Source organism: Saimiri boliviensis, chromosome 7 (assembly GCF_048565385.1).
Source record: "Saimiri boliviensis isolate mSaiBol1 chromosome 7, mSaiBol1.pri, whole genome shotgun sequence".
In the NCBI taxonomy this organism is placed as follows: Eukaryota; Metazoa; Chordata; class Mammalia; order Primates; family Cebidae; genus Saimiri; species Saimiri boliviensis.
The window spans coordinates 68,311,560-68,331,898 of record NC_133455.1 but is presented as its reverse complement, the minus strand read 5'-3'; the positions used below and the strand labels follow the sequence as shown (position 1 = coordinate 68,331,898).

Genomic DNA, 20,339 nt, shown 5'->3' with positions numbered 1-20,339 from the left:
ATGCCCTTTGTGGAATCTTTCTTTTTTTTTTTTTAATTTAATAAATAAAAGTTGGATTTCAAATTTTGTCCTGGTGAGAAAAAGAGAAGAGGAAGGGCGAAGAGTGGTTCAAGGATTTTTTTCTTTGGCAAACTGGGGACTACCCATGGGTGAATATTCTATTGCGCATGTTTGCTTACTATGCTCGCAGTTAAATAGTTTATCGGCGGGCGCGGTGGCTCACACCTGTAATCCCAACACTTTGGGAGGCCGAGACGGGCGGATCACCTGAGGTCAGTAGTTCGAGACCATCCTGGCCAACATGGTGAAATCCCTGTCTCTACTAAAAATACATACATTAGCCGGGCGTATTGGCAGGCGCCTTTAGTCCCAGCTACTTGGGAGGCTGAGACAAGAGAGTCGCTGGAACCTAGGAGGCGGAGATTGCAGTGAGCAGAGATCGCACCACTGCCTTCCAGAGTGGGTGGCAGAGCGAGACTCCGTCTCAAAACAAAATACAAAATTGTTTATCGGTCAAATCCTCCAGTCGTGTTCAGTTTTTGGGCTTGCAGTGCTTTCTGCAGAGTCGCGAAGACTCGCTGGTTTCTACCCTGGCCATTTCTGGACTGCACCAGCCGACCCTGGTCAGTGCAGTGACGCGACCCGAGCGCGGGCACCGCGGTTGCAATGCGGGCTACTGCACGGCCCCAGTCCGGCGGTGGTGCGGCTCCCGGCGGGCGGACGCGGCCTGGCACGTCACCCGCCCCCTGCCCCGGGCCTGCAATCAGTTGTGCCCTCCACGGAGTTAGCAGAGGAACAAAAGCTACTCTGTGGCAGCCATCCCCAAGCCACAATAGGGCTTTGTGCGGCCCCCGCCCCCCAAGGTTACTCCGTTGGGCCGAGGGGGCGCACAGGCCGCTCCCCCCAACCTGGACCCGACTCCCAGCTGCGCCTCGCGTCGGACGGTCCACCGCGCGGGCCGCAGGAGGTGCCCCTACGGCTGGAAGGGGGCCGGCGACCCTGGGCGGGCTCGGGTTACGACCCCCCTCCCCACCCTGACGCCACTCCCGCCCCCGCCCAGGTGCGAAATCTCCTGCCCTCTGGCTGGGAGCGCTGCTTCAAAGGCGCTTTGAAGAAATCCGAGTTCCGAAGACTTCTTTAGTGGGCTGGGGGCTGTGACGGAAGAGACCAGGGAGACGGGGCTGGGGCGGAGGAAGGGCGGGGGGCGCCTCGGAGCTGGTCTGAGCGAGGCGGCGGCCTGGGGTGGACCCCCGGGACCCCGCCCCAATCCCGCCCGGCAGGCTCCTCCGGACCCCCCAGAGTCTGGCCCTTTCGCCTCCCGGTCTCCGCCCGTCCGGTGCCAGCTCCCTCCCGCCGCAGCCTCGCGGTCCTCCCCTCCCCAGCCCCTCGGCCCCTTTCATCTTCCCTAGACTCCGCATGGGGTTTTGCTGGTTTCTGGGAGATAAAAACCGCTTCAAATAGCGGCGGCGCGCTGCCAGGACAAACAAGGGCCGGGCGGGCCATGTGCGCCTGGTTACCGGCCCGGGGTCGGGGCGCCGGGCTCCAGCGGGCCGGGGAAGGGGTGGCGGGCGGAGCTCCAGGCACCCAGGCTCCGACGATGACTCCCAAAGTGGGGGGCCCCTTTTAGAAGCGGCCTGTGCGCGGCCTCGGTTCCCGCCCAGGTCGTAGGGAGGGGCTGGCGGGGACCGCCCGCTAAGCGCTCGGAACCCGTAGAGTTCCCCACAGTCGCTGAGTCGCCGGGGCCGCCGCGCCCCCTGGTGAAGTTATTGGGTGAGCAAGCTGGGCCTGGACTTGGACTTCCCTAGAACCCGCAAATTGTGAAAACCGTTCCACAAATGTTAAATAAGCAGTATGGGGGAGGGGACAGTACTTGTGCCAGGCCAGGGCGGGGGCAGCAGGCGGAATAGCACTGTTCCTTCTCTCCAGTTCACCTTACAGGGTAAGATGCAGGCACCTAACCGATCAATATAATCTGTTGGTGAAAATCGAGGTTTCATGGAGGGCTGGTGGAAGTTGCAGGTCGGGGTGATTTCCTGGGGGTATCCGGGTTTGGATGGTGTTAGGACTAAAGTACAAACGGAAACTTGATCGCGGGTGTTCAGTGCTCTCCACTCATCAGTCAGTCACTGGCTCCCTCTTCTACCTCCAACCTGCCCACTTCCCCTTCTCAGGGACAGCTTTCCCAGCCAAGTTCCCCAAACTATCTCCAGTGTATACCTTAGGCTTTTCAAGCTTTCTGTTACTTCCCAGGTGATAGTGAACTCATTTCTTTCTTTTTTTTTTTTTTTTTGAGATGGAGTTTCGCTCTTGTTACCCAGGCTGGAGTGCAATGGCGCAATCTCGGCTCACCGCAACTTCCGCCTCCTGGGTTCAGGCAGTTCTCCTGCCTCAGCCTCCTGAGTAGCTGGGATTACAGGCACCATGCCCAGCTAATTTTTTGTATTTTTAGTAGAGACGGGGTTTCACCTTGTTGACCAGGATGATCTCGATCTCTTGACCTCGTGATCCACCCGCCTCGGCCTCCCAAAGTGCTGGGATTACAGGCGTGAGCCACCGCGCTGGGCCTAGTGAACTCATTTCAATGGGTCTATGGGAAAGGGTTAGAGCAGGGGTCCTGCCCGCGTCAGTGGTCTGTAAAGGAACCGTACTGCAGGATGAGCTAAGCAAGCTGGGCACCGCCTCTCAGATAAGCGGCATTAGTTTCTCAGAAACGCGAACCCGCCGGGCGCGGTGGCTCACGCCTGTAATCCCAGCACTTTGGGAGGCCGAGGCGGGCGGAGAGCCTGAGGTTGGGAATTTGAGACCAGCCTGGCCAGCATGATGAAACCCCGTCTCTACTAAAAAAAAAAAAAAAAAAAAAAAAAAAAAAAAAAAAAAAAAATACAAAAATTAGCCAGGCGTGGTGGTAGGCGCCTGTAATCCCAGCTTCTCGCGAAGCTGAAGCAGAAGTGCTTGAACCTGGGAGGCTGAGGTTGCAGTGAGCTGAGTTCCCGCCGTTGCGCTCCAGCCTGGGCACAGAGCAAGACTCAAAAACAAACAAACAAACAAACAAACAAAAAAACCCCCTGATCTCAGGTGTAACAGTTTCATTTTTAAAAATTTATTTATTTATATTTTTTTAAGATGGGGTTTCACGATGTTGGTCAGGCTGGTCTTGAACTCCAGACCTCAGGTGATCTGCCTGCCTTGGCCTCCAAAGTGCTTGGGTTACAGGCGTGAGCCACGGTGCCTGGCCCAGGTGTAACAGTTTCATACTGAAACCACTTCCTCCCCACCTCCCCATGGAAAAACTGTCTCTGGTTGGGGACCGCTAGGTTAGAGACTTACTACTTAAAATGTGGTCTGTGCAGTATTAGCTGGGGATTCTTTGGAAATACAGCCTCTGAGCACCACCCTAGAAGATGCCCAGGTGATCCTTTTTTTTTTTTTTTTTTTTTTTTTGAGACGGAGTTTCGCTCTTGTTACCCAGGCTGGAGTGCAATGGCATGATGATCTCGGCTCACCGCAACCTCCGTCTCCTGGGTTCAAGCAATTCTCCTGCCTCAGCCTCCCAAGTAGCTGGGACTACAGGCGTGCGCCACCATACCCGCCTAACTTTTGTATTTTTAGTAGAGACGGCGTTTCACCATGTTGACCAGGATGGTCGCGATCTCTTGACCTCGTGATCCACCCGTCTCGGCCTCCCAAAGTGCTGGGATTATAGGTGTGAGCCACCACACCCGGCCCCAGGTGATTCTTATATCCCTTAACAGTTGAAAAGCACTAGATTAGAGGAGATCCAGCTGCCTTCTCAGGTGAAGTGCATTTTCAGGAGACTCTGGAGCCCTTTGTTTTCTGACCTGGGAATAACTCTCTTGGGGGGAACTTTTCCGGTGAAAAGATGGCAGACACGTAATCCAGAATACTAGAATTGAAATGCCCCCCTAGATTATTCAATAAGACTGGCAGCTCTTGAGAATGGGGACTGCCTTATACATCTTCAAACCACTTATTAACATTTGTTAATGAACTCCGACCAAGGTCACCTAGCTGATGGCACAGTTATAGCAATTAACCTCTGACATTTGTTTAGCACTTCAAAATTTATTAGACAGCTTCGCTTCCATTATTTTTATGGAAAACAATCATACGAAGTAATTAGGACACTGTAAATGAGGGAAGGGAGACTCAAAGAATTCAATGGTTTTAACAAAGTCTGTAAGAGGGGCCGCCATTCTCTTTCTTCTTCCTTCCTTCCTTTCTCCCTTTCTCTCTCTCCTTCCTTCTTTCCTTTCTTCTTTCTCTCTCTCTCCCGCCCTCCCTTCCTGACTTCTTTCTTCCCTCCCTCCCTTTCTTCTCTCTCTCTCTCTCTCCCTCCCTCCCTCCCTCCTTCCCTCCCTCTCTGTCTCTCCTTCTCTTGCTTGCTCACTTGACACGGTCTGGCTCTCGGACCAGGCTGGAGTGCAGTGGCGAAATCTTGGATCATTGTAGTCTTGATTCTCTAATCTCAGCCTTCCAAGTGTCTGGGACTACAGATGCTTGTCACCATGCTGGCTAACTTTTGATTTTTTGTAGATACATGGTCTTGCTACATTGCCCAAGCTGATCTTGAACTCCTGGGCTCAAGAGATCAGCCTCTGTCTCCCAAAGTGCTGGAATTACACACGTGAGCCACCAGGCCAGGCCTCACTTTTATTCTTTTTCTTTTTTTTTTTTTTTGAGACGGAGTTTCGCTCTTGTTACCCAGGCTGGAGTGCAATGGCGCGATCTCGGCTCACCGCAACCTCCGCCTCCTGGGCTCAGGCAATTCTCCCGCCTCAGCCTCCTGAGTAGCTGGGATTACAGGCACGCGCCACCACGCCCAGCTAGTTTTTTGTATTTTTAGTAGAGACGGGGTTTCACCATGTTGACCAGGATGGTCTCGATCTCTCGACCTCGTGATCCACCCGCCTCGGCCTCCCAAAGTGCTGGGATTACAGGCTTGAGCCACCGCGCCCGGCCCTTCCTTTTTTTTTGAGATGAAGTTTCACTCTTGTTGCCCAGACTGGAGTGCAATGGTGCTATCTCAGCTCACTGTAACCTGTGCCTCCTGGGTTCAAGCTATTCTCCTGCCTCAGCTTCCTGAATAGCTGGGATTACAGGTGCCCGCCACCACGCCGGGTAATTCTTGCATTTTTAGTAGAGATGGGGGTTTCACCATTTTGGCCAGGCTGGTCTCGAACTCCTGACCTTCAGGTGATCCACCCACCTCGGCCTTCCATAGTGTTGGGATTACAGGCGTGAGCCACAGCGTCTGGCCAGGAAATGTTAGTTTTCCAACCGTCCCCACCTCCCTTTCCAGGACGCCTAACCCCCTTGTGGGTGCAGCGCGGCTCCTCCTCTCTTAAGACTTTTCTTTCGCCTTTCCAGCCTGCTTCCCGTGACACGCCTGTATTTTCTTCTGGGTGATCCACAGGCCTGGGAGGGTTAATTTGGTAATTCCCTGAATGTGGCTTATTTCGGGCTTTCTAAGCGCTAAGAGAGGGAGTAGCAGAAGGTGTAGGGGAATTCGGAGCTGGAAAAAACGGAATAGTCTCGTGGAAAAACAACAAGAAAACCCCGCTCCCCACGGTAACCAGCGGTTGGCCAGAGGACGCACGTATCCGCCCTGCTCCCCCTCCGGCCGCCAGGGGGCGGAGGAGGAAGCTTTGGAGGTCTGTCCCGGGACCACGCACGCGTCCTTCTTTCCCGTTAGTCTTTCCTTCACTTCCGTTGAGCTCCGCCTCGTCGTTTGTCCCTTGTGGCTACCCGTCCGCATACGAATCTAGCCCGGGAACTGAGTCGTGGGAGTGCGGTCTGTGCCGTTCCGGCCGGGAGTTTCCTTACTCCAGACGTCCTGCGGACCGGCAAGATGTGCTCTCTGGGATTGTTCCCTCCTCCACCGCCTCGGGATCAAGTCACCCTATATGAGCATAATAACGAGCTGGTGACGGGCAGTAGCTATGAGAGCCCGCCTCCCGACTTCCGGGGCCAGGTGGCCAGGGCGAGGAGGGAGGGGACCTGCAGGCATGGGGGCGGAGTCGGGGAAGGCAGTATGACAGGGGCAGGGTCGCAGAGTCTAGCCGACTAGCCTGGCCTTTGCAGAGAATAGAAGGGTTGGAATCTGTTTGGACTGGGATTGGAGTATAAGAGGGAGGTTAAGGAGCTGTGGAGGAGGCCTAGAGGGGCTGGAGAGAATGAGAGAGATTCTAGGGAGTGTGAAGATGCAGGAGAACTCTAAAAATTGGGGACAGTATCTTGAGAGGATCAGGACGTTACAACCTGCAACTTTTTTCATGGTGTTTCTGGGAAGGACAAGGAAGGGAAACTGACATTGAGCGTTTGCCCTGTAAGAAAGAGACTGAGTCAGGTGCTTTCTAAAAATGTTATACGGTTTCATAATTACAGCAACCCTATGAAATATTATTCTAGTTGTACAGATACGGGAGCTAAGACTTGTTTCCCGCGCCGGGCGCGGTGGCTCAAGCCTGTAATCCCAGCACTTTGGGAGGCCGAGGCGGGTGGATCACGAGGTCGAGAGATCGAGACCATCCTGGTCAACATGGTGAAACCCCGTCTCTACTAAAAGTGCAAAAAATTAGCTGGGCATGGTGGCACGTGCCTGTAATCCCAGCTACTCAGGAGGCTGAGGCAGGAGAATTGCCTGAGCCCAGGAGGCGGAGGTTGCGGTGAGCCGAGATTGCGCCATTGCACTCCAGCCTGGGTAACAAGGGCAAAACTCCGTCTCAAAAAAAAAAAAAAAAAAAAAAAAAAAAAAAAAGACTTGTTTCCCATTCTCACAAGTGTTAGCTTTGTGGAAATGGGAAACAGGCCTCTGGAATCTCTTATACTTAGCTCAGCGGTGGGTGGAGATAGCAAGGAATTAAAGATTTGGGAGGAAACTGACTCACTGTCACACCCCTCACTTCTGTGCTATAGTGGATCAATCTTCCGATCCTACACCTGACCAAGGATCCCCTAAAGACCCCTGGAAGGCTGGACCATGGCACAAGAACTGCCTTCATCCATCACCGGGAGCAAGTGTGGAAGAGATGCATCAGCATTTGGTGAGGCATGGCAAAGGGTTTCCTGGATCGTAGTCTGCAGATCCTGGAAAATGAGTCACCACCCCTTTACCTTGGGGTGTTCTTCAAAAGACTTTTATTCAGGCTTTCTCTCCATGAGAGCTGTATATGCTAAATCATATGAAATTACTAGTCCTTATTGTAGAACTCAAATGCTCAATAAATACCAGTTTTCCTTCCTTGTCCTTCCCAGGAATACTGTGGGAAAAGTACTTCCATTTCGTCTCTAGTTACTTGCTTTGCTTTCTGGCTTGATTAGGTGAACCTGCTCTCTGCCCCTACCCCATATCATTACCACTTCTGTGCTTTTACTTGAAGCTCAGCAAGATTAGATAGAAGGTTGCATTGAATAATCTCATACATAGGTGATCCACTTTGCACATGTAGGAGTGGAGCCACACTCCTTGGGTCCTTTTGTGTTTTGAGATGGAGTCTTGCTTTGTTGCCAGGCTGTAGTGCATCTCAGCTCACTGCAACCTCTGTCTCCCGGGTTCAAGTGATTTCCCTGCCTCAGTCTCCCGAGTAGCTGGGACTACAGGCACGTGCCACCATGCCTGGCTAATTTTTTTGTATTTTAGTAGAGATGGGGTTTCACCATGTTGGCCAGATGGTCTCGATCTCCTGACCTCATGATCTGCCCACCTTGGCTTCCCAAAGTGCTGGGATTACAGGTGTGAGACACTGTACCCAGCCTGGGTTCATTTTCTGGCTGTGCCATTTTTTAGCTGTGTGACCTTGAGCAAGTTACTTAATCACCTTGTTTTTCAGATTCTTCGTCTATATATGGAACTTATCTTACAAGGTTGTAGTGATGATTAAGTGAATTAATAAAGTACTGAGAGAACAGTGCTTCATATATATTTTTTTTTTTCAGTGCTTCATATTAATGTCACTTTTTTTTTTAATAATGAGATGGAGTCTTGCTCTGTCCCCCAGGCTAGAGTGTAGTAGTGTGATCTCAGCTCACTGCAACCTCTGCCTCCCGGGCTCAAGTGATTCTCCTGCTTTGACCACCTGAGCAGCTGGGACTATGGGCGCACCCCACCATGCCTGGCTAATTTTTGTATTTTTAGTAGAGATGGGGTTTCACCATGTTGGCCAGGCTGGTCTCAAACTCCTGACCTCACCTGATGTGCCTGCCTTGGCCTCCCAAGATGCTGGGATTACAGCTGTGAGCCACTGGGTCTGGCCCTATTAATGGCACATATTAATCCCTTCAAGGATTAGTTATGCCAGGCACAGTGACTCATGCCTGTAATCCCAGCACTTTGGTAGGCTGAGGCAGGCAGATTGCTTGAACTCAGTAGTTCCAGACTACCCTGGGGAACATGGTGAAACCCTGTCTCTACAAGAAAAATGCAAAAATTAGCCAGGTATGGTGGTGTGTGCCTCCAGTCTCACCAACTCAGGAGGCTTAGGTATATGAGGATTGCTTGAGCCTGGGAGGTGGAGGTTGCAGTGAGCCAAGATTGCGCCAGTGCAGTGGCACAGAGTGACACTTTGTCTCCAAAAAAAAAAAAAAAAAAAAAGGCGGGGGGTGGGTAGTAGGGATGAATTCCTAGAAATTAAGTTGCCGGGCTCAGAGGGTATGTTCATCTGTAATTTTATGAGGTGTTCCAAATAGTCCTCTGTCAAAATTGTACATGTGTATGGTCCCACCAGCAGTATGTGAGAGCCTGTTTTCCAACACATGTACTGTCCAACTTTGATCTTTGGTACTTTAGTATAGTTGAATGTGCCTGCCTGTGTAAGTGAAGTTGAACATCAGTTTATTGAAAAGCCATTCATTCCCAGCCTCTTTCCTATCTCCTGCTTCTGTGGCTGCTGCTTGTCAGGCTTTTTGGTGGCTCCTCTTCCTGATGTCCCTTAGATGTTGGTGTTCCTGGGGCTAGATTTCCAGTCGATGCATCAGACTTGGGTGTTCACTTGTTGCCAAATTATCCTGCTTGAATATTTCACAGGCTTCATATAGTCAGCATGCTCAAACCCAGTCTCTTTATTTCTCTCTCCAAACCTACTTCCCAATGATCATATTACTCATTTAGGAACAAGTGGTTTGAGTTTAGGTTCTGCGGGAGATAGATGGTTGACTCCTGACTGTGCTACTTTCTACTGAGATTACCTTGTTCATATTAATTTTTTTTTTTTTTGAGACGGAGTTTTGCTCTAGTTACCCAGGCTGGAGTGCAATGGCATGATCTCGGCTCACCGCAACCTCCGCCTCCTGGGTTCAGGCAATTCTCCTGCCTCAGCCTCCTGAGTAACTGGGATTACAGGCGCGCACCACCATGCCCAGCTAATTTTTTGTATTTTTAGTAGAGACGGGGTTTCACCATGTTGACCAGGATGGTCTCGATCTCCTGACCTCGTGATCCACCCGCCTTGGCCTCCCAAAGTGCTGGGATTACAGGCGTGAGCCACCGCGCCTGGCTCTGTTCATATTAATTAACCTCTTCACATCTTTTCTCTGATCTAAAAATGCAGTGATAGGCTGGGCACGGAGGCTTATACCTATAATCCCAGCACTTTGGGAGGCTGAGGTGGGTGGATCACTTGAGGTCAGGAGTTGGAGACCAGCCTGGCCAAGGTGATAAAACTCTGTGTCTACTAAAAATAAAAAAATTAGCTGGGCATAGTGGTACCCACCTGTAATCTTTTTTTTTTTTTTTCTTTTTTTTGAGACAGTGTTTTGCTTTGTTGCCAGGCGCCAGGCTGGAGTACAGTGGCACGATCTGGGCTCACTGCAACCTCTGCCTCCCGGGTTCAAGCAATTCTTCTGTCTCAGCCTCCTGGGTAGCTGGGACTACAGGCACACGCCACCATGCCCAGCTAATTTTTTTTGGTGTATTTTTAGTAGTGACGGGGTTTGACCATGTTGGCCAGGATGGTCTCGATCTCTCGACCTTGTGATCTGCCCGCCTCGGCCTCCCAAAGTACTGGGATTACAGGCTTGAGCCACCGCACCAGCCCCCACCTGTAATCTTTCTTACTCAGGAGGCTGAGGCACAAGAATTGCTTGAACCTGGGAGGTGGAGGTTGCAGTGAGCTGAGTTCACACCATGGCACTCCAGCCTGGGCAATAGAGTGAGACTCAATCTTAAAAAAAAAAAAAAAAAAAAAAAAAAGGCCGGGCGCGGTGGCTCTACTAAAAATACAAAAAATTAGCTGGGCATGGTGGCGCGTGCCTGTAATCCCAGCTACGCAGGAGGCTGAGGCAGGAGAATTGCCTGAACCCAGGAGGCGGAGGTCGTGGTGAGCTGAGATCGCGCCATTGCACTCCAGCCTGGGTAACAAGAGCGAAACTCCATCTTAAAAAAAAAAAAAAAAAAAAAAAAAGGAAAAAAAAAACAATGGTGAAACCCTGCCTCTACAAAAATTTTACAAATTAGCTGGGCATGATAGTGTGTAGCTCAGGAGGCTGGGGCAGGAATGCCTGAGCCCAGAAGGCTGAGGCTGCTGCGAGCCGTGATCATGCTACTGCACTTTAGCCTGGGTGACAGAGCAAGACTCCATATCAATAAAATAAAAATACATACAGTGATAACAATACCTGTCTTGTAGGATTGTGATAATGGCTTGATTAGTTCATGTGAAGCACCTAGTCCAGAGCTGGCACATTGTAAGCATAATAGCTGATATAGTTATTACCTAGGCGTTTCCCTTGTATTGCTCTTTCCTTTACTAATGTCTGTTTAGTCTTCGCATCTTGTTCGTGCTACTTCCTAAATCTCTCAAATCTGTCTCTTTTCTTCGTACCCACCAGTTCAGGCCATTTTCACCTTTTTCCTGAAGTAGATTCTTTTTTTTTTTTGAGACGGAGTTTTGCTCTTGTTACCCAGGCTGGAGTGCAATGGCGCGATCTCGGCTCACCACAACCTCCGCCTCCCGGGTTCAGGCAATTCTCCTGCCTCAGCCTCCTGAGTAGCTGGGATTACAGGCACGTGCCACCATGCCCAGCTAATTTTTTGTATTTTTAGTAGAGACGGGGTTTCACCATGTTGACCAGGATGGTCTCGATCTCTCGACCTCGTGATCCACCCGCCTCGGCCTCCCAAAGTGCTGGGATTACAGGCTTGAGCCACCGCGCCTGGCCCTGAAGTAGATTCTTTTTTTTTTTTTTTTTTTTTTTGAGACGGAGTTTCGCTCTTGTTACCCAGGCTGGAGTGCAATGGCGCGATCTCGGCTCACTGCAACCTCTGCCTCCTGGGTTCAGGCAATTCTCCTGCCTCAGCCTCCTGAGTAGCTGGGATTACAGGCACGCACCACCATGCCCAGCTATTTTTTTTGTATTTTTAGTAGAGACGGGGTTTCACCATGTTGACCAAGATGGTCTCGATCTCTTGACCTTGTGATCCACCCACCTCGGCCTCCCAAAGTGCTGGGATTACAGGCTTGAGCCACCGCGCCCGGCCAATTTTTTATATTTTTAGTAGAGACGGGGTTTCACCATGTTGACCAGGTTGGTCTCGATCTCTCGACCTCGTGATCCACCCGCCTCGGCCTCCCAAAGTGCTGGGATTACAGGCTTGAGCCACCGCGCCCGGCCTTGAAGTAGATTCTTAACTGATTTCTTTTCCTTTTCTTTTCTTCTTCTTCTTCTTCTTTTTTTTTTTTTTTTTTGAGACAAAGTCTTGCTCTGTCGCCAGGCACCAGGCTGGAGTGCAGTGGCTTGATCTCAGCTCACTGTAACCTCCACCTCCAGTGTTCAAGCAATTCTCCTGCCTCAGTCTCCTGAGTAGCTGGGACTACAGGTGTGCGCCACCATGCCCAGCTAATTTTTGTATTTTTTTAGTAGAGACGGGGTTTCACCATGTTGACCAGGATGGTCTTGATCTCTTGACCTCATGATCCGCCCGACTCGGCCTCTCAAAGTGCTGGGATTACAGGTGTGAGCCGCCGCACCTGGCCTTTTTTTTTTTTTTTTTTTTTTTTTTTGGCAGGGTCTTGCTCTGTTGCTCAGCGTGGATTGCAGTGGCACAAACATGGAACACGGCTCACTGCATCGTCAGCCCCCAGGGCTCAAGCGATGCTCCCTCCTCAGCCTCCCAAGTAGCTGGGACCACAGGTGTGGGCCACCACACCTGGCTAATTTTGTATTTTTTTTGTAGAGAGGGGGTTTCTCTATGTTGCCTAGGCTGGTCTCTGAGCTCCTGAGCTTAGGTGATCCACCTGCCTTGGCCTCCCAAAGTGAGCCACTGCACCTGGACATTTTCTGTTTTTTTTTTTGTGTGTGTGTGTGTTTGTGTGTTTGAGTGTGTGTGTGTGTGTGTGTGTGTGTGAGAGAGAGAGAGAGAGAGAGAGAGAGAGAGATGGAGTCTCACTCTTGTCCAGGCTGGATTGCAATGGTGCGATCTTGGCTCACTGCAACCTCTGCCTCCCAGGTTCAGGTGATTCTCCTGTCTCAGCCTCTCGAGTAGCTGCTGGAACTAGAGGCGTATGCCACCACGCCCAGCTAATTTTTGTATTTTTAGTGGAGATGGTGTTTCACCATGTTGGCCATGATGGTCATGATCTCCTGACCTCGCGATCCGCCCGTCTCGGTCTCCCAAAGTGCTGGGATTAGCATGAGCCTTGTGTCGGCCCTTATTCTTATCACTCCCTAATCTGCAGCCAGACTGCTCTTTCTAAAATGCTACTGTGTGATCTGTTTATTTTTTTCCTTAAAATGCTTTCATGGCTTTCTATTCATTGTCTTAGAGCAGGTCCTAACTCCTTGGCCTGCTCACAAAGCTCCAAAAGTCCTCTGAGCCTTGGTTGCCTCATAGATAAATGGGTAGAATGTCATTCAGATTTGTGAGATGCTTAAATGAAAGGACAACATATAGAGTGCCTGGTACATAGTTGGCACTCCTTAAATGTGAGTGCCCATATTTTTAATACATGTATATTGAATGAATGAATGCAACTCGTAGAGGGGACAGAGAGGATCAGAGTAATCTGACTCATGTTTTCCTCCCTTATCAGGCGTGATGTGGGCCTTTTTGGGGTACTAAATGAAATTGCAAACTCAGAAGAAGAGGGTAAGTATTTTTCTCTCCAGCCTTCCCTAGTTGTGTGGTTATTTCCCCTCTATATTATTGAACTCACCCCAACACTTGTTGGCCCAGACTCTTTCCCTTTAGCCCTATTTTTCCTGTTCTCTCCTCTCCTATCTACCCAAATAACCCAGAGTGGGTGTGCAGAGTGAGGTGTTGGGAGCGCTTACTGGGCAGAAGGGCCTGGGGAGTGGCTGGCTGTCCTTCCTTGTCTTTCACCAAAGGGCATCTGTTGAGAACCCTATGAATGCTTTAATCAGAGCTGCTTCCTCAACTCCACAGTGTTTGAGTGGGTGAAGACGGCATCCGGCTGGGCCCTGGCACTCTGTCGATGGGCCTCCTCCCTCCATGGGTCCCTGTTCCCCCATTTGTCTGTAAGTTTGGCTTCCTCCCCAGCCCTCTGCAGTTGCTTCGTCCCCATCCCACTCTGCCCCCATTCCTGTCCCTGCAGATCAGGGTTGGGTGTGATGACTTCAGAGGGTAGGAGTGGTCCAGCTCCCTGGTAGGAATAGTGAGGGGATGAGCTCCTTTTGCCCCAGTGTGTCGTCTGTCTGCTTTGTTCTTACAGCTCAGGAGTGAAGATCTGATTGCTGAATTTGCCCAAGTCACAAATTGGTGAGTGCACAGTCCCTGGAGCTCTGTGGGAAGGAAGTCCCGAACCTTGAAACTTCTTCTGGGGAGAAGGCAAAGACTACTACTCTTTTCTCGATTACTCCCTATATTCTCATTCCTCCTGTTCCCCACAAAAAGAATAAAAGAAAAAGTAGAAAAAAACCACATCCTTACTGGAAATGAATGTGAGATTCTGGGCTTGGCTGGGGTAGGTGCAGGACTCTTTATGTTAACTCCTTCTTAGGTCCAGCTGCTGCTTGCGTGTCTTTGCATGGCACCCTCACACCAACAAGTTTGCAGTGGCTCTGCTAGATGACTCAGTCCGTGTGTATAATGCCAGCAGGTGTGTGTGGGCATACCAGGTGGGCTCTGACTTGTCAGTATCAACTTTGCTTGCCAGCCTTGGTCCCAGGGAGTCCTGTAGTTCTTGAACCTGATTCATAGGGCTCCTTCCAGAACTGGGGTCAGGGAAGCTCCATAACTGGATGTGTGCTCTTTCTAGACCTAAACTTTATCCTCTCCTGCCTCATAATGCCCCTGGGCCCTGGATGGATCATCTTTCTTCTCTGTGGTTTTCTCTCCTTAACTGCACTCCGGGCCTTGGAGCCTTAGTGTTCTTGCCTTGACTCAGTTCCCTACCGCTTTACCCTAGCACCATAGTCCCCTCCCTGAAGCACCGGCTGCAGCGAAATGTGGCAGCTCTGGCCTGGAAGCCCCTCAGTGCCTCTGTCTTGGCTGTGGCCTGCCAGAGCTGCATTCTCATCTGGACCCTGGACCCTACCTCCTTGTCTACCCGGTGAGTCTTAGTAGCCTGTCTTACCTTGGTCTGAGAGTTGTGCAATGCTAGGCATGGTGGGTGGTGAGGAGATCTGAAAGGAGAAATTATTTGTCCTCACAGCACTTTCCAGGGCTATAGGAAAAGCAGATTAAGATCAAGGTTGGTTGCTAAGAATAATCTGGAGAAAGAGACAGAACTAGGGGCTTTTGGATTGTGGGTACAATGTGTCTGTGAGTTACTACAGGGTGGAAAGACTTTCTTTTTTTTTTTTTGGAGATGGAGTCTCGATCTCTTGACCTCGTGATCCACCTGTCTCGGCCTCCCAAAGTGCTGGGATTATAGGTGTGAGCCACCGCGCCCGGCCTAAAAAAAACTTTAATAAACTTTATTTTGGCAGAATTTTAGATTTATAGAAAAGTTGCAAAGATAGTACAGAGAGTTTCAGCATACTCTTCCTGCAGTTTCCCCCATTGTTAACGTCATATTACCATGTTAGATTTGTCAAAACTAAGAAGCCAATGTTTGTTATATTTGTTCATTATTATTAACTACGTTAACTACAAACTTTATTCAGATTTCACCTGCTTTCCTGTTAATGTCCTCCCTCTTTCTGTTGCAGGATCCTTCCTGATTTATTTTTATAAAGTTAATGTAACCCTAATACCTAAACCTTGACAATAGGTAATATAAGAAAAAAAAATACATGATAATAGGTTTTGTTTTATTTATTTATTTATTTTTTGAGACAGAGTCTTGCTCTGTCACCTGGGCTGGAGTGTAGTGGCATGATCTCGGCTCACTGCATCCTCCACCTCCCAGGTTCAAGTGATTCTCCTGCCTTAGCCTCCTGAGTAGCTGGGATTACAGGTGCCCACTACTGTGCCCAGCTAATTTTCGCATTTTTAGTAGAGATAGGGTTTCACCATGTTGGCCAGGCTGGTCTCGAACTCCTGAACTCAAGTGATCCACCCACTTCAGCCTCCCAAAGTCCTAAGATTAGAGATTGGGCCATTGCACTCTAGCCTGGCCGACAAGCAAAACTCAATTTCCAAACAATTAAAAAAACAATAAATAAGGCCAGATGTGATGGCTCATGCCTGTAATCCCAGCAGTTTGAGAGGCTGAGGCAGATGGATCACTCGAGTCTAGGAGTTTGAGACTAGCTTGGGCAACACAGACACTGTCTATACAAAAAAATAAAAAAAACTAGCTGGGGTTGGGGTGTACTCCTGTAGTCCTAGCTACTTGAGAGGCTGAGGCTGAGGCAGGAGCCTCAGGAGTTTGAGGCTGCAGTGTGCTGTGATTATGCTACTGCACTCCAGCCTGGAGTGTGCCTGGCCCATGAAATATATATATATATTTATATGTATATATTTTAATATATAAATATATTTTTATATTTTTTATATTTATATATTTTAATATATACAAATGTTTTATAAAATATAAAATATCTAAAATATATATTATACAATATAATACATATTTATATTTTAAAATATATATAATAAAATATAAAATATATATTGCATATTATAAAATATATTTTTACATAAAAATATATAATACATATTTATATCTATATATAATATATATTTTATATATAGTATATATAAAATCTATTTCTATATAATATGTATAAAATATATATAATATGTATGAAATATATGTATGAAATATATATTATATATATATTTTTTGAGATAGAGTCTTACTTTGTCACCAGGCAGCAGTGCAGTGGCGCAATCTTGGCTCACTGCGACCTCTGCCTCCCGGGTTCAAGCAGTTCTCCTTCCTCAGCCTCCCGAGTAGCTGGGACTACAGGCGAGCGCCACCACGCCCAGCTAATTTTTGTATTTTTAGTAGAGATGGGGTTTCACCATGTTGGCCAGGATAGTCGATCTCTTGATCTCGTGATCCGCCTGCCTCAGCCTCCCAAAGTGCTGGGATTACAGGCGTAAGCCACCATGCCCAGCCAGGAAATTTTTTTTTTTTTTTTTTGAGACGGAGTTTCGCTCTTGTTACTCAGACTGTAGTGCAATGGCGCGATCTCGGCTCACCGCAACCTCCGCCTCCTGGGTTCAAGCAATTCTCCTGCCTCAGCCTCCTCAGTAGCTGGGATTACAGGCACGCACCACCATGCCCAGCTAATTTTTTTGTATTTTTAGTAGAGACGGGGTTTCACCATGTTGACCAGGATGGTCTCAATCTCTCAACCTCGTGATCCACCCGCCTCAGCCTCCCAAAGTGCTGGGATTACAGGCTTGAGCCACCGCGCCCGGCCAATTCTAAGCTTTTCTCTTTTTTTTTTTTTTTTGAGACGGAGTTTCGCTCTTGTTGCCCAGGCTGGAGTGCAATGGCGCGATCTCGGCTCACCGCAACCTCCGCCTCCTGGGCTCAGGCAATTCTCCTGCCTCAGCCTCCTAAGTACCTGGGATTACAGGCACGCGCCACCACACCCAGCTAGTTTTTTGTATTTTTAGTAGAGACGGGGTTTCACCATGTTGACCAGAATGGTCTCGATCTCTCGACCTCGTGATCCACCCGCCTCGGCCTCCCAAAGTGCTGGGATTACAGGCTTGAGTCACCGCGCCTGGCCCAGGGAATATTTTTTTATAGCATTATGTATAATAAAAACTTACAGACAAGTCAAATGTCTATTTGTAGATGCATGACTGAATAAATTATAGTTCATCCCTTGAGTGGTATACAGTGGAGCCACTGAAAAGAATGAGATGAATCTGAACTGATCTGCAAAGGCAGTTGTGATTTATTGTAAAGTTCAAGAGAATTAAGTTGTATATCCGTAACTAAGCCTTAACTGGGGCTGCAAGTGGTTATAGTTAGGTAGAAAGAGGAGAAGGTGGCATTAATTCAGATAGTAGCCTTTGTCTGTCAGGCCAGGCACATGGCTCTGGAAATACACAGCTGCAGACACATGGCAGGTGCCCTCAGGTAGTTCCCTTGTAGTGATGGAGGCCAAGCCACAGGCAGCATCTTTGTGATGAGCAGCAAACAATGCTGGAGTGCAGAGGTGGGAGGAGCTCTGATAAAGGCGGGGTGCGTTCTGAGGAGCCTTAGATAACTCTGGAGAGGAAAGGTTGGAACCTTGAAGTAATGTCATAAATTATCCTTGGATGGATGGATGGCCAGGCTGGATGGCCTGCAGTGGGGCGCTGTGTTCTAGGGTGGGGCCTGACATCACCCCACGGCACACCTTCTAGGTTAGTGGTTAGGCTTTACCTCCTCATGGCCTGTAGTGAAAGCATTCCCTTTCACCTGGGCCTTGAGACCTTGCAGATCACCTCTTCCGTGTTGACCTGCTCATGGGGACTTGGCCCTTTTTTCCTTTGCTGTTTTTTTCTTTTAACTTCCACAATCCTTATTCCTTTTCCCTAACCTGGATTTGAGCTCAGAGCAGAACATCGGGATAGGGAGGTTTTAGCAGAAGGAGGCAAAGAAATAGAAGTTTGGGGCTAGCCTCTTGTCATCTTCTGACTCCATACTGTCTGTGTTCCCCCCAGACCCTCTTCTGGCTGTGCCCAAGTGCTGTCTCACCCTGGGCACACGCCTGTCACCAGCTTGGCCTGGGCCCCCAGTGGGGGGCGGCTGCTCTCAGCTTCACCCGTGGATGCTGCTATCCGGGTGAGTGCGTCCCTGTCCATCATGCTCGTTTCAGCCCTGGCAAAAGTGTTTTTCACTCAGTGGTAGAAACATCATGGGGGAAGGAGGAGGGACTCTGGTCCATTCAGTTTTAAACTTACCTGGGGAGGAGCTTTGCCATCAGTCTCATTAGGATTAAAACTCCACCCTCTGTAATTGTCAGCATGAACCCGTGCCTCCTGTTTCACAGGCCCTCTCTTGGTTCCTCTCCTTTCTGGCTTTTGTACATTAGAGAGGGCAGCCCACTACAAGATGATAGGGTGCTTGAGTTTTCTCTACTGCCCCACTCTCCTAGGTATGGGATGTCTCAACAGAGACCTGTGTCCCCCTTCCCTGGTTTCGAGGAGGTGGGGTGACTAACCTGCTCTGGTCCCCAGATGGCAGCAAAGTCCTGGCTACCACTCCTTCAGCTGTCTTTCGGTGAGTGGGAGGAGGATGGAGGGGGGCATGGACCTAGAGAAAGGCACTTAGCTCCTGGAAGCTCTGTCAAGGGAGGTAGGTCCAGATTTTGAAACTTAAGAGGTCCTGAGCTGTAATTTGCTTCTCTTTGGCTCAGAGTCTGGGAGGCCCAGATGTGGACTTGTGAGAGGTGGCCTACTCTGTCAGGGCGCTGTCAGGTAACAGGGGACTCTGATTCACAGACGCTGGGGAGGAGAGGATTCCAGTGGGCCCCGGATGCCCCTAAGCCCAGCCACCTCTATTCTCCGTCCCGTGTTCTACTATGGACATAGCGTCCCCTGCCTTTTGCTTCCTGACCCCAGACTGGCTGCTGGAGCCCAGATGGCAACCGATTGCTGTTCACTGTGTTGGGAGAGCCACTGATTTACTCCCTGTCTTTTCCAGAACGTTGTGGTGAGTTAGGCCAACACTTCGGTATTTGGGGTGGTCACAGGGAGGCAGCAACATTTGGGAAGATACAGCTCTGAGGGATAATGGGAAATATAGCAGCTTAGGAGATTTAGAGGTGTTGATGCCTGTGGTGAGCTGGCGGCCGACCAGTGAGAGACCTGTTATCTTGCAAGAACCTCTGCTCTTATCCATCCACAGGTGAGGGAAAGGGGCGTGTTGGAGGTGCGAAGTCAGCAACAATTGTGGCAGATCTGTCTGAGACAACAGTCCAGACACCAGATGGTGAGGAGAGGTGAGCTGAGTGGTTGAGAGAATGGCAGTGAAACGCAGGTGGGAGGGACACACTGAAATTCGCCCAACCTGTCCTCACACACAGGCTTGGGGGAGAGGCTCACTCCATGGTCTGGGACCCCAGTGGGGAGCGTCTGGCTGTGCTCATGAAAGGTAAGAGGCAAGGATGAAGGGCTCAGCCCACAGCCATCTTCCCAGTTAAAGTAGTGAGGCCATTCTCCTCTGCCCGTGTCCTGGGACTCTGCCTTCAGAGTTCCTCCCCTATCCCTGGATCCATTTCTTACAGGAAACCCAAGGGTACAGGATGGTAAGCCAGTCATCCTCCTCTTCTGTACTCGAAACAGCCCTGTGTTTGAGCTCCTTCCCTGGTAAGTGCCACGTGGGCCCTGAAGTCTGGACTCCTCACCAGCCTTCCTGCACAAAACCCGTATCTCACTACATGCAGCTCCCTTCCGCCTCCAGTTGCCTGCTCACCTTTTCTTTTAGTGGCGTTATCCAGGGGGAGCCAGGAGCCCAGCCCCAGCTCATCGCTTTCCATCCTTCCTTCAACAAAGGGGCCCTGCTCAGTGTGGTGAGTGTTCCAGGCTGCTGTATGGCTGCCAGGTGGCCCTTCTTTGGGCCCAGGCTGATCCTTTCCTTTCCCCGCTCTGCAGGGCTGGTCCACAGGCCGAATTGCCCACATCCCGCTGTACTTCGTCAATGCCCAGTTTCCACGTTTCAGCCCAGTGCTTGGCTGGGCCCAGGAACCCCCCGCTGGGGGTGGAGGCTCTATTCGTGACCTGCCCCTCTTTACTGAGACAGCCCCAACCTCTGCTCCTTGGGACCCTCTCTCAGGGCCACTACCTGTTCTGCCCCACTCCCCACATTCCCACCTCTAATAAAAGTTTGCCTTTTGTTTTTCACTCCGTTACCAGACTGTCTTCCAGGGAGTTGCACTGGAGTATAGTCAGGGAAGAAAGCATGGGACTTTGGGTGAAGGCCCTGTTCTGTCACTTTTTAGCCACTTGTGAATTTGATTGAGTTATTTAA

The 20,339-nt window shown here is 49.9% G+C and overlaps 1 protein-coding gene across 2 annotated transcripts; it reads left to right on the top strand.

The window, feature by feature from the left end:
- The first annotated feature begins 5,704 nt into the window (after positions 1 to 5,704).
- On the top strand, positions 5,705 to 20,212 carry AAAS (aladin WD repeat nucleoporin). 2 transcript variants are annotated; one of them, XM_003939226.4, is made up of 16 exons: positions 5,706 to 5,992; positions 6,937 to 7,064; positions 13,047 to 13,102; positions 13,400 to 13,491; positions 13,686 to 13,732; positions 13,974 to 14,072; positions 14,382 to 14,525; positions 18,032 to 18,152; positions 18,466 to 18,590; positions 18,727 to 18,787; positions 18,932 to 19,022; positions 19,218 to 19,311; positions 19,396 to 19,463; positions 19,597 to 19,678; positions 19,797 to 19,881; positions 19,964 to 20,212. In XM_003939226.4, the coding sequence occupies exons 1-16, from the start codon at positions 5,870 to 5,872 to the stop codon at positions 20,186 to 20,188; spliced, it is 1,641 nt and encodes a 546-aa protein (XP_003939275.2). In that variant the 5' UTR covers positions 5,706 to 5,869; the 3' UTR covers positions 20,189 to 20,212. The 2 variants fall into 2 exon arrangements, with proteins under 2 accessions (XP_003939276.2, XP_003939275.2); XM_003939227.4 differs by lacking the exon at positions 13,974 to 14,072 and having other exon boundaries at positions 5,705 to 5,992.
- The last annotated feature ends 127 nt before the right edge of the window (positions 20,213 to 20,339 follow it).